The 18,828-nt window shown below is 32.6% G+C and overlaps 2 protein-coding genes across 2 annotated transcripts; one reads left to right on the top strand and one right to left on the bottom strand.

Moving 5' to 3' along the window:
- Window positions 1-667: 667 nt before the first annotated feature.
- On the bottom strand, window positions 668-3,199 carry LOC137834517 (uncharacterized). Its single transcript, XM_068642546.1, has one exon. The coding sequence runs from the start codon at window positions 3,177-3,179 to the stop codon at window positions 1,272-1,274; it is 1,908 nt and encodes a 635-aa protein (XP_068498647.1). The 5' UTR covers window positions 3,180-3,199; the 3' UTR covers window positions 668-1,271.
- Window positions 3,200-6,828: 3,629 nt separating this feature from the next.
- On the top strand, window positions 6,829-17,439 carry LOC137835598 (uncharacterized). The gene is made up of 8 exons (XM_068644185.1): window positions 6,829-6,910; window positions 7,465-8,052; window positions 8,918-9,067; window positions 14,468-14,554; window positions 15,448-15,591; window positions 15,739-15,912; window positions 16,033-16,607; window positions 16,718-17,439. Exons 1-8 carry the CDS (start codon window positions 6,898-6,900, stop codon window positions 17,321-17,323), a joined length of 2,337 nt encoding a protein of 778 aa, XP_068500286.1. The 5' UTR covers window positions 6,829-6,897; the 3' UTR covers window positions 17,324-17,439.
- The last annotated feature ends 1,389 nt before the right edge of the window (window positions 17,440-18,828 follow it).

Here is an 18,828-nt window from a genome sequence, read left to right on the forward strand (position 1 = left end):
TTCTTTTCACGACAACTTTGGAGCTCCGATGGGGACAATCGTTTTATGGCAAGCAGATTAGGGTCTGATTTGGTTTTTTTGAAAAGAAGGTATCGCTGTTTGTGTGTTGGGAGAAAGGGGATTCACGAACATCGGGGTTTTCGCAATGGAGAGAGAAGGACGAACGAAACGATTGGGCGTGGAAGCTTCTAAAAATTTCTCTTAGTTTTGCTAAGCTCATGACTTGCGATAGCGATATCGGTCGAAAAACCTACACCTTTCTTTGAATTTCCAGCTTAAGATCTCAAACGAAGCAATTGAGAAAGAAGGGAGGAGGTAGTCCCATGATACGATTTGCCAGCGATTCAAACTGATTCTGATATTCCCGCACGATTGAGGTTTAGCATAGTTTGAAGAGGGCTCCTTTTGGGTCTTCATAATGTGATGGTGCGAAACGAACCTCTAAGGTATCTAGGAAATTTTGCCAAGTTGAGATTAGGTTGTTGTCATACATCCACTGGAACCAAGCGAGAGCTGCTCCTTCCCAGGAAAAAGAAACCAATTGAAGCCTTTGGTCCTCTGGAGTGCGGTGGTAGTCAAAGAACTACTTGGTTTTGAAAATCCATGCTAATGGTTCAGACCCATCAAAACGGGGCATATCCAGTTTCAAGGACGTTCGAGTGAAAGAATGACGAATGAAATTGCTCGTTGCGGTTTCTCGGGCTCCAATCTGAAGTGTCATCTGAGTTTCCAAATTGGTCATGCGAATATTCATTGCTTCTTGGAAGGTTTTCTAGCTCTCTGATAATTGCGTAATAGAATCTATTTTTTCATCACTCTTTGACGCAACCATGGCGTCTCTTGGTGTTTGTCTCTCAATGAAAGCACCAAATTGCAATGCCTATTTTACAGGTTAGGCTTCCTCCAAAAGATAATGAAATACTGGATAATTCTCTCCTATCATTACTGTCAAAGTTTCCATACATATAACCAAAACAAAACAGCAACTACCACTCAGCAAAACAGAGAAAAAAAAAAGAGATATGCCTCAACAGAAAAACCAATCTATGGAATCCTAACAACTTGGAAAAATACTACTCTACCCTTTGTTCCAATTCAGATTCTCAACCATTACTTTCTTTTGCCTTTCACGGTACAATCATAATCATCAAAATACTTAGACTTGGTGTTTTGTCTTTTGGGCCTGCTCTTTGTTATTGGGCTGCTCATTGATGTTTCATCATCATGATCTTTGCCTTCTCTTGGGCCATAACATTTGATCAGCTAAATTTTCAAGAGTGACCACATTTTTCTGTCTTTAATTTTTTAACCACTGTCTCCAGTCTTTTGATTCTCTCTTCAAGATCTTTTACATTCAATCCAGACACACAATTATTATAGCTTTCCCCTTGAGTCGCAGATAGGCTTACTCTCTCACTAGACAGCCTTGCTTCTTTGCTTCCATTTGCATCTTCAATATCTTCCTTCAAAATCAATGGTTCAACAGTATCTTTTCCAACCAGTTTTGCCGGTGGTGATATCCTTTTAGCATTTTCGTAATCTGCAGTAGAGGCTGAAGAACTTTGGTCGGACAAATTCTTACATCTTGTTGGAAATTCAGCATCAATATTTTCATTATCTTTGAAATCATCTTGAGCAAAATTTCCAGAAGGAACAGTTTTCAAGCATTTAAGAAGAAAACCAGAAGCATTATCACCAGATTTTCCAGAATACATAGTGGCACCAAGTTTGGGATGAAAACCGGGAGGAACATCAGCATCATTACCATTTTTATGAAGTGACCTTGGACTTCTCTTTGACTTCACAATATGCTTCACAAAATCATGTTGATTCAGTAATACTGATTGCTTCCACCACTTTGCATAACGTGTGGTAACATCTCCCTCAAAAAGCCTAGCAGGAAAATACAACTTAGTGTCAGATATGGGCCTGCAGTAATTTTTCCAAGCAAACTCCTTACTCCCATGAAATCTAGGCACACAACCTGGAACATCTTGATCCATTCCAAATTGCATAGCAACTCTATGTGGCATGTATTTCTTTACAGTAGAATCAAATCCAACAAGCACAGAAACTCTCAAGCATGTAACAAAAGAGACTAGTTCTTTATCCAAATCCTTCCCTAATGGTACCAAAGTTTCATTTTCTGGATAAAACACCTTGAACCTACCAGCATATTGAACATAAGGGCGCCATCGAAAATGATCCATAGCCGAGTCTAGTGCCAATCTCGCATTGTCAATTTTCAAGGGCTTAACCTTGTGCCACCTATACAACCAAGGGTTTTCTGGGTTGATAAAGCTCGGCTGTGGTTGCAAATTCTTGAACCTCTCCCACACCCAAATTTGCACCAAGTAAAAGGGAGACTGAAGTGTTACCTCCAATTCCAAGTTATCACCAAGTAATAGTCTTTTTGCCAACCCAACTATTGTTTTCTTTAACAGAGTCAAATCCTGATATATGCAGGCCAAAACTGGTGGCCCCAAAGCAACGGGGTTCCCTCTAGCAAGATTAATGGCAATAGGGAAAGCAAGTTTACTAACGTAGCCTTTGGGAGATAAACCAACCATTGATAACCAAGCTGCTAGGAATGCTTCATGCTCTATTTCACTCCCACTATTACCAAAACTATCAATCCATACTGATAAGTAAGCTTTACCTTTATTCTTCTTCCAAGGTTCCTTTCTTGCAAGAATCAGTTTTTCCTCCACTTCTCTCATTTCCTGGCTCTGAAGTGTGGTGAAGATAGGATCTCCAACAACAGGGTAACCCCCCAACACCATCACATCCTCCAAGGTGATTGTTGCCTCACCCCATGGAAACAAAATGGTATTTGTCTCAGGACACCACTTCTCAGCAACAGCAATGCACAAGTTCCGATCTTTCACTAGGGAACACTTTGTACTCATGATGGCTTCAAAGATGCCAACTTTCTTCCACACTGATTCATATCTGTCTCTAAGGGCATTCACCCATTCAGCCCATTTCCTGTTTAGGTGGCGCCACCAGCTGAAATGGATAACCAAAGACCACTTCTTTGGTTCAAAAACAGGTGGCAGTGGCATAGTCATAGAAGTTGAAAGGACCTTGGAAAATGGTCCTTCAAGGGACTTTGCAAGGGGTTTTGGAAAATAGGCAGATGTCAAAGCTGGTTTACTGTCACCAATTGGTGAAACCATGAAATCTTCCCTCACTTCCATGATGCTTGACAATGATTCATCCATAATCAAAATTAAATTCAAAAACTATAGAGCTAAATTGTTCAATGGAATGTGAAAATGCAACAAGTCCTGAAAACTGAACACATGACTTTGTTTAACAAGAAGAAAGTATAGTTGTTTAATATAGAGACTTTCAACAACTTTTTATTTATTTACAGTAATTATATTTTAAAGGAAAATATTTTGTTGTGACTCAAAAAGTAACATTCATATAATTACATTATAATAATATAATAATATTTTAAATTAAAAAATAAAAAATAAATTTATTAATTTATCTATTTATTAAGTGTATATTTATAATTGTTCATGTTCGTCTCAACATATCACCATCCTATTTTAAATACACAATTTTAATTTTTTATTATTATTTCATTTGTATAGTTAATATATATTACTTGTTTTCTCAACAAAATTTCATCCTTTCACTACTTCTCTTTATTAATTTTTATTTGCACACTTTATATTTACCATTTCTTTCTTGTTTTAATGTTTTTAATTGTTTCTGTTTTTTTTTTAACTTTTGTATGCACATATTTTTAATTTAAGCTGTTTTTAATAATTTGATCAATGGAAATTTTATTTTTAAACTTTTTATGTTTTTCTAAATTTTTATAGAATAATTTTTCATTTTATATATTTTCTTAATAATTTGATTAATGATTTAAAAATAATCTTCTTTTACTTTTTTTTTTACTTTTTGTTATGCTTTTTAATTTTATATTAATATATTTTTCTTTTGAATTTTTAATAATTTGATTATCAAGATTATAAATGTAAATTTTAGTTATTAAAATATATGTGAATATTGTAAACAAAATGAAAATATTTTAATATTTAAATTTTAATAAATTAATAAAATTGTTAAAAATATTTTGAAAAGAAAATGTTTATAAAAAATTTAAAAAAATTAGTAAAATAGAAATCATACTAGTAAAGTACATTAATATATTAATCAAAACTGTACCAATTTAATTAAACCAACTTGAACACACAAACATTTTTGTTGGAGAAGTATTCTTGTAGGTAATTAAGGTAAAGTTTGTCAAGATACTTCTAGGATAATAGTGGCAAATAGGCCATTTTAAATTATAGGTTAAATTAAAAGAAAGATACAAAAAGATCTTTCCAAATCATGAAGATCAGTCTCACTTTAATAATAGATTTTTTCCGTTTTAGTGGTTGATATTATCGTTTCTATTTTTTCTTTTCTACCTCATAGGTTTGATCAGACTTTTTTTTTCTTGATTTTTTTTATTTGTTTGTTTTCAATCAAGAAGTAAAAGATGTTTCAAATTAAGTAGGTGTTTAATAATGACGTATATTTTTTTAAAAAATTATCTTCAATTATATGTTTGTGATAAATTTTATTAGTGTTGAATTGAGATTAACATATAAATTGTGATTAATAGATATGGAGACATCTAACAATCCTCCTATCTAGACCAGTGCATGTGATCAACCCAATTTTTTATTACTTAAATTATTCCAACAATATATGGATGATTAATTTAAATAAAATATGAAAGGTATAAATGATTTTGTTGTAAAATTTGTATACTTAATTTAATATTTAAAAATTTGAAATGTATAGTAGTGAAATTAAAAGAAAAATTTCTCAAATTTTAAAGATGATATTTGATAAGTTTTATTTCCCTCTTATAAGAAAATTCTAAATAAAATTACTCTTACAATAAAAAAGAAAAAAATTCTGTCCAAAATAAAATAATAAAACTTTTGTGAAAACTAGTTAAAGAGATTTTTTGTCCGACAAACATCTAACCCACAACTTCCCAATATAAGGTATATCATATTTAGAAATTAATTCAAACTTTTTTGCTTTTATCTACAGTTTTATATTCTTAAAGATGTGTCCAAAAATTTAAAATAATGTTTAAATTATCTTTAACTGGAACACATATATGTAAACCAAACATGAGATGTGCATTTATGGTTGATTCAAACATTAAAAAAAAAAAAAAATTGGTCAAAAAATAAAAACATTAAATGTGCATGTTCTGTTAAGCTTCCCAAGAGTGATGATGGTTCCTCAACTTAGTTTATAAGTATTTTAAAAACTTCAATAAATCAACTATTAACTTATGTAATTACTATATTAACATGTTTATAAGCACAAAATATTAAAATAGTTTACTTATAATGTGTTTAAAAAAGTCTATAAACTAGTTATTATTTTATTTGACTAGTTTATTAATATAAAATTATTTGATAAGGTAGCTTATTTTAATAGTTTCCAAGTTACAAACTATAACTTATTTCTTATTTAATTTTCTTTCATTGTTATTTTTATTTTACTTGTTATTTATCTCTATATTTTTTTCATCTTCTTCCCCACTCCCCAACCCCCTGGGGCAATTCGTCCACCAAGGAACCAAATTCTAGTGGGGTTTTCAAACTCAAAAAGCACAAAACGGAGATTCGAATTTGGCTCCCCAGAACCAAATTCCGGCCACCAACCACATCGGATTCTTCCACTCTTCTCCACCACCCAGAAAAAAAAAAAAGCAAAACCACCCCCAAAAATTAGCCTCTTAGAATCGAATTTTGGAAGGGTTTTCGTCTTGGGCGTTTCAAAAACAAGATGAAAATAATGTTCCAATTTTCCGAATTCTCACTAACTACTGTAAATAGGGTTCAGATCTGCAGCAGCTGCTCTAAAAAACCATCAATGCTTATGCTCCTCCATTCTACTGCAATTCACCAGCTGGTTCCACAAAAAACAGACCCTGCTGGAATACACTGCTGCGTTTTGCAGCAACCACTAAAAATTGAAAGTTTTTTCTGCCCTGAAAAAAGGTGTTAATTCCTTCCTTATAATGGTTAATTTCTAACATGCCTATTGAAAAAAGTTATACCTATGAAATATGAAAAAAAAAGGAAGTTTTCTAAAGTTGAGTACTATTTTACTCTTGTACACATGTACCCATCAAACTTTGCAGGTAAATATACCTATCAAAGCCCTATCTTCAAATAAACAAACATATTTACTTATTCCATTTATGAATATTTTTATACACCCTTTGAGTCTTCTTGGTGAAGTGAAGCATTATACTTTACTCATTTGAGAAATATTGTGTAAATAACTTCTGTTAACAAAAAGTCTTCATCTCTTAAATTCTGGACAAAATCAGAGCATCACTTCAATATAGCCTACTTTGAAGGAAAGGACTCATCACATGATCGATACCAAGCCTAATATTTGGTTAATGCCAAAACAAAAATCAAAAGGCCATCAGTATCATCCTTTTGTTTTTCCTCAAACTTGTGTTTTAATATATGCATTGTGCTGCAAGAATATTTCTTCAACCCCAACTCATTGGTTCCTTTCATGAGTTGTCAAATTATTGGGAAATAGAAAATTATGTATCATAAAGGCAAACTAGAAATTTTTATGAGGTGGAAAGTGGCAATGGTATATATAACAAAGTCAATATATAGTTTAATAAATAGTAAAATAAAATTTAAAAAAATAGTTTGAAAGTGAATAATATTCTCTAGAAAAAAATATATAATTCACTAGAAAACACACGTGAATTAGAAGTGGGGCTTTGGTGTTATAAAAGAAGGTTTGAGTTCCTCCTATAGTATCTTACACCTAGCTAGCTAGCTCCCATTTCACATCATCCATAATCCTTCCTCATTACAACCTAGAAGAATGAGTACACATGGTGAGTCCAATTTATATAGATTGTAGATGAAAACATTCATAAACTATACTTCTTATAATGTTTCCAAATTCTGCATGATATTAGGTTACTATGTTTGATACCAATTTATATAGATTGCAGATGGAAACATTCATAAACTATACTTCTAATAATGTTTCCAAATTCTGCATGATATTAGGTTACTATGTTTGATACTAGTTTTTTTTTTTTTCACTGTCTTGTTAATTATTTGTTTATGTTGAAGTTGTTTGGAAGATTGTTATTTCTGATTGATTAATGTTGATAATCCAAGGAATAAAAACAGCAGAGAAATCTTCATGGAATAGGAGCAAACCATATAAAGTGATCCTACCTGCATGCACATTCAATTCAGATTAAGATATTATAATTCTGCAGTTTTTTCTCTATATGTATTGATCAACTTAACTATTCTTTAATATTTGAGGTAAAAACTTCATATTCATTGTTTCCTGATTTCAATATGTAATGTGAATAATCCACTAATGTGATTCTGATTCCATTCTCACCAAGATTTACACTCTTTGTATCTCTAGAATCATCACCAAGATCAGTTTCATCACCAAGATTAGTTCCTCAAGAATCATCAACAATAATTGAAGGAACAGAAGTTACGAGTGGGGATCAGATCTCACTGTTCAGAGGGTGTGTGTTGGAAGGAAGATGGGAGTACGTTATATTTGCATATAGAAACGACAGAGAGTACCACAAAATCGGAATCAACGAAAGCAGAGGCACTGCACTGCATGTGGCAGTGAATGATGGGAAAGTGGAGCTGGTTAACATTCTTGTTGGAGCAATCTTGAGCCATGAAGGGAGGGAAGTGGTGAGTGCTGACAGTGCACTGAGATCAACCAATGAGAGAGGGGACACTCCTTTGCATCTTGCAGCCTCAAGAGGGTTCATTGGCATGTGTAAGTGCATCATAGGGGAAGATGGTGAAAGGAAGGATTTGCTTATGGATAGGAACAACAAGGGTGAAACACCTATTTTCAGGGCTGTGCTCACATGCCAAATAAAGGCCTTTGTGTACTTTCACAATGTTTCCAAAGATTTAGATGTTCTACTTTGGAACTATAATGAAGACACCATCCTTCACTATGCCATTTGGAGAGAATTCTTGGGTAAGCAAGCTTTTAATTCCATCTTCATATCTATCTACTTCCATTAATCTACATATATGTTCAAAGCTTTTCACTTTATAACCTTCTTAATCAATATTGTCACTTTTAATTTTGAAAAATCATTTAGCCTATAGTATCTATAAAAGAAATGTTAAACAATTTGATTGTTAAATTGGATGTAAAAAATTTTACTTTTATTTTTTTCAGTATAATTACCGATGTTTGTCACTTTCATTTTTTTTTTTGATATTTTGACAGTGGAAAAAACTATTTTTATTTTTTTCAATATAGTTACGGATTTAGCGATCAAATTTTGTGACACTTCCACTTTCAATCGCTAAATACACTAATATTACTAAAAATTAATTTAGTCGTTGTTTCGATCACAAGTTTGAGACTCATTTCAATTGGTGGCTATTTCAATCACGATTTGTGACCATTATTTTTCAATCACTAAAATCGGTGACTAAATTGTTATTTTCTTGTAATAATAATAATTTATATATTATTTATATCCAAAAAAATATATTTCTCTTATACCATTATACAATTGAATATTTCATTTAAACATTTTTAATGTTATGCATATGCAATTCATACCTTTCATTTTTTTTTCTAGAAGTAAAATTTGAAAATAATATTATGTTGTAGACGTAGTTTATTTAGATGCTAAAAAAATAGGCCCTAAACATGATTTGAATGACCAATAGAATAAATTACTTTCTCATATCACTATTTTAAATTAAAAAATAACTATATATATGCAATAGAAAGAATTTTACAACAAATTAATTTGAGAAGATTCAGTTTGATTGGATCAAAAAAAAATTATTGTTAATGATTTGTATGTGTGATTGATATATAGATTTGGCAATTATAATAAGTCATTGTTATCCTCAACTTGTGACCACAAGAAACAAAGATGGAGCCACACCTCTCAAAGTTCTTGCTTGCAAACCTTCAGCGTTCAAGAGTGGAAGCAATCTCCCATGGTGGAAGCAAATTCTATATTATGGTAAGTCATTAATATCATAATTAAGCTTTATAATTAATACTTATAATTTTATGTTGTATACAATTCTAATTAAAATACATCCTTTAAAAAGTGAAATTCTTAATTAATGGCTAGCTGATTTTATTTTACATAAAATCCTCACTCTTTTTTTTCACTGAATTGTTTTTACAAATTTGATCAAAAAATCGTATTTTTCTTAATGTTTACCAATAAATTAATTTTTCTTATAGTCCTTCAACTTTTAATGCTCACTTTATTATTTGTACTACAAACACTAGCAACAATCACTACAAGAAAATCATTAAATAAAAACTAATTTTAGAGACAAAAAATAATTAGTTGTTATAATGACCAAATTAGAGACCATTTAGAGATTAAAAAAATAGTTTCTGAATTATTTTCTATTATTGTTAAATGGTCTCTAATTTAGTCAATATAGCAACTAATTATTATTTTTTTTCTAAAATTAGTTTTTAATCAATGATTTTCTTATAGTGAACCAAAATAAAAAAAAATAAAAAAAAAAAGGATTTCCTGAAATTATGATTCCAGTCGCAAAAATAGTGTCAAAAGTTTAGAGTGTTGTTGTTGTGAAAGATAATGATTGATATGTCACTAGTACAATGAGAATTCGACAAGATGAAAAGTTGTGTCCCTTGAATAAAATAAGCTTATGTGACAACAATTAAAGATTCTTTGTCAACAAAAGTACTTGTGATCTTTCACAACCATTGTTCCTACAAAACAAAAAGACTACTAGTTCCTGAGTAGATAAAGATTAAAACAAAATTACCATGTCAAATCCATTTTAACGCTTATTGCTTCTTTATAGACTTTAAGAAAGTTATAAGGTTAATACATAAATCAGAATAAGCAAAATAAGTTGTACTCTCTTTACCTGTTGTCCATGACCAAGTTTTTACTTAGGTTAACACAAAAATTTCCAAAGGATCAACTGTTGCATTCTTGAACAATATGTTATTCCTTTGTTTCCAAATTTTTCCTATTATGACGATCCACATATATCCCCAGACTTTATTTCCAGCCTTATTTAATCTTAGAATATTAAATTGTCTTAAATATTATTTTGGATCAGAGTGTAGCACAATTACCTCGTCAATCCAGATATAACACAAATTCCAAACTATTTTAGTAATGTTGCAGTGTAGGAACAAATGAGTAATAATCTTCTCTTTCTCATCAACACAAATTCCAAACTATTTTAGTAATGTTGCAATGTAGGAACAAATGAGTAATAATCTTCTCTTTCTCATCACACATGACACACAAAATATTTTCCAACACTATTCTACTCAAAATATTTTTTATGGCCACTCTATTTTTTATCATTCTCCATGCTAGAAACTATGCTGAGGGGAGAGCTTTTATCATCCAGAAGTTTTCATAAAGTTCACTTTCATCTCCAAGGACATCATTAAATAAAGCATTGTAAGAATATTTGACTGTAAAGACTTGTGCCGCATCTTTTTTCCACAATCATTTATCTTCCCCTTCCATGTTCAATGTTATGTTACCTAACTCTTGCATCAAAAGATATATTTCTTATGTTTCCCATTCAAACCTCCTCCTTCTCCATTCCAAAGACCACTTCCACATATCATTTTGCCAACTCCTTACGTAAAATAATGTTGCCTTCTTACAACAAGAGATAGCGTAAAGTCTTGGCCATTTCTCTTTAAGAGGGGTGTTTCCTACCCATGTCCTCCCAAATCCTTATAGATTTTTCATCCCCTATTCTCCATACAATATTTTCTTCAAAGCTTGTTAAGAAGTGGGCTTTAAGCCTAACTCAACCCCATAAAACCGGTTCATGGGGGTGAGGTTTGCACCCATTTATATATTATGAAATGTCCTTATCTCTAGTTGATGTGGGGTTTCCAACACACCCCCTCACGCCGAGGCTACCAACTCGTGCGTGGAGATATATGTTATGGGTGGTCCGATAACGACCCGATAGCGGGTGGACTGATAAACCCAACAAATACTCGCTAGGATAGGCTCGAAATGGCTCTGATACCATGTTAAAATAGAACAGAGATGAACAAAAGGGAACAGAAATGAACAAAAGAGTAAACTGAAGACAAAGGATATGAGAATGAATATCTCTTCTTTCTTATTATTCAAATCAAAACAAATGGTCTGAATATATACAAGTAGTACACTCATTCTAGGGTTTAACTAAAGAAGGAAATAATCAATATTAAATACTAGAATCATAACTCACAAAGATAAAATAAAGGTTATTCCCTTCTATAAAGAGAAATAACTGATAATTAGAAAAGACACCCAATTATTCTTTTCTATGAAGAGAAACAACTGATAATTAGAAAAGACTCCCAATTAATATTAGGATCATTCTGTAACTCTGGTATATGTATCCTTTAATACCCCGCCACAAGCTAGAGAGCAAATATTGATGACACCCAGCTTGGAACAAATATTCTTAAAAGATTGAGGACTCAAAGCTTTGGTATAAATATCAGCCAGTTGCTCTGTGGTGGAAATGGGAAGCAAATGGATGAGACTCTTCTTTAATTTTTCTCTGACCACGTGACAATCTATTTCTATATGTTTTGTACGCTCGTGAAATACTGGATTTGCTGCAATGTATCTTGCTGAGTCATTGTCACAGTATAAAAGAGATGGTTGCTCAAAAGGAACTTTGAAATCTTGAAGAAGATAAGTTAGCCATTGAATTTCACATGTAACAGTGGTCATTGCCCTGTATTCAGCTTCACAAGAACTCTTTGATATTGTTCCTTGCTTCTTTGATTTCCAAGATATGAGAGAATTCCCAAGATACACACTAAAATCAGTCACTGATTGTCTTGAATCACTGCTGGTGCCCCAATCACTATCACAAAAGGCTTTGGAATGAACAGAAGTAGTGGAAGAGAAAAATAGACCAAGACTTGGATCCCCTTTGATATATCTGAGAATTCTAATCGCTGCATTATAGTGAACAATTGTAGGCTTAGCAAGAAACTGAGAAAGTTGTTGCACAGAAAATGTTATGTCAGGTCGGGTATTAGTGAGATACATAAGTATTAGTGAGATACATAAGTATTAGTGAGATACATAAGTCTTCCAATCAATCTTTTGTAGGCTTGAATATCTGTGAAAGGAATACTTCCAGTAGAAGAGAATTTCTCATGATTATCAATAGAAGCTGATGCAGGTTATGTTAAGAAGTGGGCTTTAAGCCTAACTCAACCCCATAAAACCGACTCATGGGGGTGAGGTTTGCACCCATTTATATATTATGAAATGTCCTTATCTCTAGTCGATGTGGGATTTCCAACAAAGCTATTTCCCCAATCCTTCAAAAATGATATTTTCCTAATGTCTCTCCACGATAATGACTTTGATTTAAGATGCCTTGTGTTTTTCAATTCCCTCCAACCTCCACATTTTGAGTCTAATAATTCTTTCCAGAATTTCCCCTTTTCACTTCTCAACCTCCAAATTCACTTTCGTAATAATACTAAATTAAATGTTCTTAAATCCCTAACTCTTATACCCCATCTTCCTTTAATTTGCACACCTTCACCCATGATACTCACACTATTTTCTTATCCTCCCTCCCTCATCCCCATAAAAATTGTCTTTGAATTTTGTTAATAGTAGATATTACCCCCGTAGGCATTTTAAAGAGAGACATATAAAAGAGAGGAAGAGATGTAACCACAAATTTTAGCAAACAAATTCTTCTTGCAAAAGATAGGAATTTCTCTTAATCTTAGCCACTAACCCATCCCAAAATGAGTTTTTTCTATGATTCTCTCCATCATCATGTCCCGATATGAAAAATGGATACTCATAATATCACAATTAAGAATTTCATCATAATTGTAAATTAAACTAGTTGCTATATGTGTACCTCCTATTTTACTTTTTAAATAATTCACTTTTAACTTGGAAACTAGCTCAAAACATTTGAGAATAGATTTTAAAACAAACATGTTTTGGATTGTAGCCTTAAAAAAAAAAGATGTCATCATTATATTGTAACATGCTCAAATTTACCTCTTTACCCCCACTTGAATACTATGGAGAAGATTATTTTTAACAACCTATCTAACAACTCCAACTAATCCCTCTGCCACAATAATATACACAAAAGGTGTGAGAGGGACACCTTGTCTTAAAACCTTTTTTAGATTTAAGTTCAACTGTTGTGCTTACATTTACCAACACTAACAATGTAGAGGATTCTAAACATTTTTTTATCAAGCCCATCCCTTTGCACAGAAACCTATTCTTCATAGAATGCACATTGTCTTAAACCTTAAATATATAAAGTATCATTGAATCAAGTAATAAGCTTTTTCGTAATCTACCTTTAAACATACACTACTTTTATTTTTTCTCTTAATCTCCTCTCCTCCAAAGTCTCATTTGCAGTTTGCATACGGTCTAACAAACCCCTTTCCCCTCCCCTCTAGGAACACTGAATGTCTATGATCAATTATTTTGTACAACACCTTTACCAGTTTAAGGGATAAAATCTTTAAAACTATCTTATATACATTACCTACTAGCGAAATAGGTTGATAAACATGTAAGAACTGAGAACAAGCTGATTTAGGAATAAGAGTTAAAAAAAGAAGCATTCACTCCAATGGAACTTGCAGAATTTTGAACTGCATTCACCACCTCTTTTTTAATTTCCTCCCAAAAAAATTAATGAAACCAAAATTGTAGTAACCCAGGCCCAAACTCTTACTATTTTTACAATTCCAAACTGCTTCTCTATTATTGCCACCAACATTTCATTATCTTTATCATCAATTGACTAGAAATTGAGATATCTACTAATTCCACTATTTCAATAAAATCATTAAATCTCTCCACCTCTCTAACATTATCAGAATGTCTATTTGTTCCTCTCCTTTCACCCGATATATAACTTCTCTCATGAAAATAAGAACTAAATTCATCCAACCAAGGTTATCATCTTCCACTATAAAAACTAACCTAAAAAAGACCTCATGGTGCACCAAATTGGGTTTCAAAAGCTTGAATTCTCTAACTAGATAATGTGAAACCATAACATATTATTAATTAATTAACCTAAATAGCCATTTTGAAAATATTTTTTAAATTATTTTATATATAAAAGCTTACATGAAAAGTAAATTTGCGAAATTTTAAAAATAAATATATACTTAATCAAATAAAAAAAAAACTTAGATGATGAAAATCATATCCATATTAATGTAAACTAGAAAATCAAACATTTAACTGAGTGAGAAAAAAATACAACCCTATAAAACTTATATTTTGGAAGACCAAAATTACATTTAATTGATCTATGTTATTTATCAAACCCACCAAAACACACTTTTAATACTATTTCTATTATTTTCCATGTCAAAGGTATTCTTGTAGAACCTCTAGATGCTGAGAAAGCTATAAAATCGTACATGGAGAAAGTTGAAAAGTCTGAGGACCATGAACTCAAAGGTAAACTTTTGATTAATATTTAAAATGTTATAATACTCGTTAATTAATTAACTTTCACTCATTAACGCGTGCAAGTCAAATTCACCGTTGCTTTCAATTTTCTCCACTTTTATGATCTTACGACTATTATTACATATTTATTTCAATATATATATATATATATATATATATATATATATATATATATATATATATATTCATAAATGAATAACAAATTGGTTCCTTCATTTTCCAACACCTTTCATCGGTATTTAATTGGCTATGTTATTATCATTTTAATTTTTTTATGCATTTGGTTAACTATATTATTTTCTTTTGTATGAACCACGAGTCAGCAAATTAATTAATTCGTCTTCACTTCCTTGTTACTCTTCTCTGTTCTGCATAATCCATCTGCTAACTAAGCTAAGATTTTCTTGATTATTCTCCACATTCTTCCTATTACCTTCTTAGCATCATAATTATGCACAACTACTACATTCTTCTTCATTTGCCTGCAACAAAGAAAACAGAATCCTTCCCTTTCTTAGGCTAAGAGGTACAATTCAAAAGAAAAAAAAAATAGTGTGATTCTCTGTATAAACTTGACAAAACAGAATTTTGTCCCTAACCAGTTGTTGCCTTGCCTGCATGCCAACCTATTCTGCCTTTTTTCTTGCTACATCCAAAAGACATATATTCATAGGTTTTTTAGGTTTAAAACATGCATGGATAAACAACTGATAGAATGATTGGTAGTTTTCTATTTAGTTGGTTTTTTGTTAGATATCTTTTCTGTTTTATGTATAAAGGTTGTGATATTTCTTAGTGTTCCATTAACTTAACTTAGGTGTTTTAATTTTGGATATATATCACATTTAGTCATTGATTGAGTTGTATTATTATTATTTCAGTGAATATACATTTAGAAAATGAAGGCAAGAAAGCACAAATTTTTGTGGAAGAAAAGTATGCCACTTCTGTTCGGTTTGTAAAGAGTTCAGTTCGATTTGCATTCAAATGCCTTAGCCTTTCAGGATTGGGTGTCACTGCACAAGGTATGTTGATTGATGAACTTTTACATAAAATTCACAAAAATCTTACTACAATATAAAATATTATAGTAGTTAAGTAGTGAACATAACCTAGTTGGATTATTTATCACAAATGATTACTCTTCTCCATGCATATACATAACTTTGAAGACTTGAAAGCAATAAAGAAGATAAGGCAAAAACACAAATGGGGTCGTCAGCTCTTGAATATTTTTATGAAAAGACCTCATGAGTCCTACATGGGAATTTCTGGGGGTCGACCATTCATGAAACTTGACACAGGGCACAACGACTTGGTCCAACCCACCCGACAACAGTTGCAAAGTAAGCCATAATCACTTCACTTTATTACCAAACTTTATAATTTTACAAATCCATGTTCGTTATTTGTATTATTATCTAAATATTTGGTCCTATCTTCCTCCTTTCTGTGCATATCTGCAGTGGTGGGTGTTGCTAGCTCAGGGCAGAGTCAACAAGAGAATACTAGAACAGAATCTGCAACAAAAAATGAGGAGAAGGAAACAACATTTGTGTCGGTAGCAAAAGCTGGCATAGTCGACCTTGTGAATGAGCTTCAAAACAAAGTACCAACTGCCCTCAATGACAATACCAACCCTGAAAAGGAAAACCTGCTGGTTGTGGCAATGAAGAACATCAAATACAAACTTGGGGAACACCATGTTGACAAGAAGGAGACTGCATTTTTGACTGCTGCAAAAAACGGCATTGTGGAGATTGTGTTTGAACTTCAATCCAAAATACCGAGTGCTGTGCATGAAACAACATCCAACAACGAAAACGTGTTGCTTGTGGCAGTGAAGAACAGGCAAACCAATGTTGTTGAGGTGTTGAAGAAGAATTTGGATAAGGAACTGTTCGATAGCTTAATTTTGGAAGTGGATAATAGAGAAAACACTGTGTTGCATTTAGCTGCAGGTACAACTACCAACACTGAAAGGACTTGGCAAATTGCTGGTGTTGCCATGCAAATGATGTGGGATATCAAGTGGTATCAGGTATGCATGCTTTCACGTTCATAATATTATCCAAGTCAACCTTTGAACATGCAACACACACACGAATGTATGATTAATTTGCATGATCATGCATGCATGCATTGATGCAGTACGTGAGAGCCCTAGTGCCGGAACATTTCACATTCAGAACTAACAAGGACGAAAAAACCGGCGGAGAAATCTTCAAGCAAAAGCACAAAGACCTGTTGAAGGAGAGCTCGGAGTGGCTGAAGGAAACCTCCAACTCCTGCTCCGTTGTGGCTGCACTAATCGCCGGCGTCTCCTTTGCCACCTCCAGCTCCGTCCCCGGAGGCACTGATAATGGAAAGCCGGAGCTAGAAGGGCAGCCGGCTTTCGACGCCTTCGCCATCGCATCCCTGATCGGCCTCTGCTTCTCAGTGACCGCCCTGATAATGTTCCTGGCCATCTTGACCTCCCGGAAACAGGCCCAGGACTTCCGGATGAGCTTGCCCTTGAAGCTCCTCTTCGGCCTCAGCTCTCTCTTCGTCTCCATTTCTTCCATGTTGGTTTCCTTCTGTGCTGCACATTTCTTTGTGCTCAAGGACAAGTACAAGAACATCTTGTTCCCTGTCTACATTGCCACTTGTTTGCCTGTCACTTTCTATGCAGTGTTGCAGTTTCCTCTCTATGTTGATCTGCTTAAAGCCATTTTCAAGAAGGTCCCACAACCAAGTATTACCATCAGCCAATTCTAGAGGGCTTTTTCTTTTTCTTCCCACACATGCTTTTAAGACTTATTTTTACCATCAAAGAATAAATAAAAGAGACACTTCAAAGATCGTCTTAACCCTTATATATATAAAATCTCATATCAAACTTTTTAATATTCAACTAGCTAGAGGTCCAATAAACATTACAACGCATAAGTTATATTGACATAATAGATCAAGGAACAAGAACACAATAAAAGTATTTGATTCAAATTTGCTAAAGAAGTGGTATCAATATAATATGATTTTTAACATATCAATATGAAATCGTCTCGATGTGTCATGATTTTAATATTTTTTTCTTAAATAAAGTCTTACTATCGTGATACGACTTCATTTAAAAAAAATTATATAAAAAATTGTGTCACCTTAACACAACTTCTTATTAAAACTTGTAAAATTGTGTCAGTGTTATGATAAACGATTAATTTTCAAAAAATAACCACATTTAATGATTTGAAAAAGAAAATTGCACCACCACCACACACATGCAAGTCCTATATGAACGAACTATGTACATAAAATAAAGATAAATTATTACCTAATTACTTTTTTATATAATTAATAACAAATATATTAAACAAATTCTCAATGGTAAAAAAGTTAAAAAATAATATATATATATATAGAAAAATGATGGTTGAACAACCGCAAATACCTTGCTCCAGCACACAACTGCCAACGTGGCAAAGATAATAATATTTTATTTTTGTTGTGGGTCAAGTAATTTTTTTTGAAAATAGGACATTTGGGTGCCCTTGGTCACATTGTAAAATTAGGTTAGAAATTGGGGTTGCACCTCTTTCATTTTCTTCTTGAGTTGGTTGTCGTTTCCCCTCTTCTCCTCCACATCCTCTTCCACCTTCTCCTCAAGCTTTCTCTTCCAACGTTGGTGGTGGTCGTCGTGGGTGCGCCTCTTTTCACAGTGGTTGGTCGCCGTCATGGGTGCGACTATTTTGACGGTGGTTGGTCTTGGTGGTGGGTGCGCGTCTTTTCACGGTGGTTGGTCATCATCGTGGGTGTGGCTGTTTTGACAGTGGTTGGGTGGTGGTATTGGTGACCAAAGGTAATCAATTTTGTCTGTGTTTTAGTATTTGCTTGTTTTTCTGGAGTATGATGATTTTTGGTGGAATACACTGTTAAACCGTATATATTTTGGTGTACTTAGTTTTTGTAAATATGCAAGGTTTTTCATAATTTTTTTTCTCCGAAAAAGGCATTTTTTGAAGCTATAATATTTTGAAGAAAAATGATGTTGGTATGAGTTGTCCAAATATCGAGATTCTATTGTGAATTCAGTCACTATTGAGTATATAGACAAAGAGAGAGTCACTACATACGAATATTGTATATAAATAATACTTATTTGAGTATCTATTACGTATATGTGTTTTGGTGTATAAATAATGCAGAGTCTTGCTTTGGATAGATAATCTTGTGAGTGATTATTGCATATATGTGCCTTAATGTATAAATAATGCAGAATGGTT

Source organism: Phaseolus vulgaris, chromosome 5 (assembly GCF_000499845.2).
Source record: "Phaseolus vulgaris cultivar G19833 chromosome 5, P. vulgaris v2.0, whole genome shotgun sequence".
NCBI lineage: Eukaryota > Viridiplantae > Streptophyta > Magnoliopsida > Fabales > Fabaceae > Phaseolus > Phaseolus vulgaris.

Excerpts from the sequence above, each read along its gene's own strand:
- LOC137835598 (XM_068644185.1), top strand. Across the intron at positions 15,913-16,032 it reads CACCCGACAACAGTTGCAAA|TGGTGGGTGTTGCTAGCTCA; the intron begins GTAAGCCATAAT and ends GCATATCTGCAG. Across the intron at positions 16,608-16,717 it reads GGGATATCAAGTGGTATCAG|TACGTGAGAGCCCTAGTGCC; the intron begins GTATGCATGCTT and ends GCATTGATGCAG.
- LOC137834517 (XM_068642546.1), bottom strand. The coding sequence starts at position 3,179 with ATGGTTTCACCAATTGGTGACAGTAAACCAGCTTTGACATCTGCCTAT.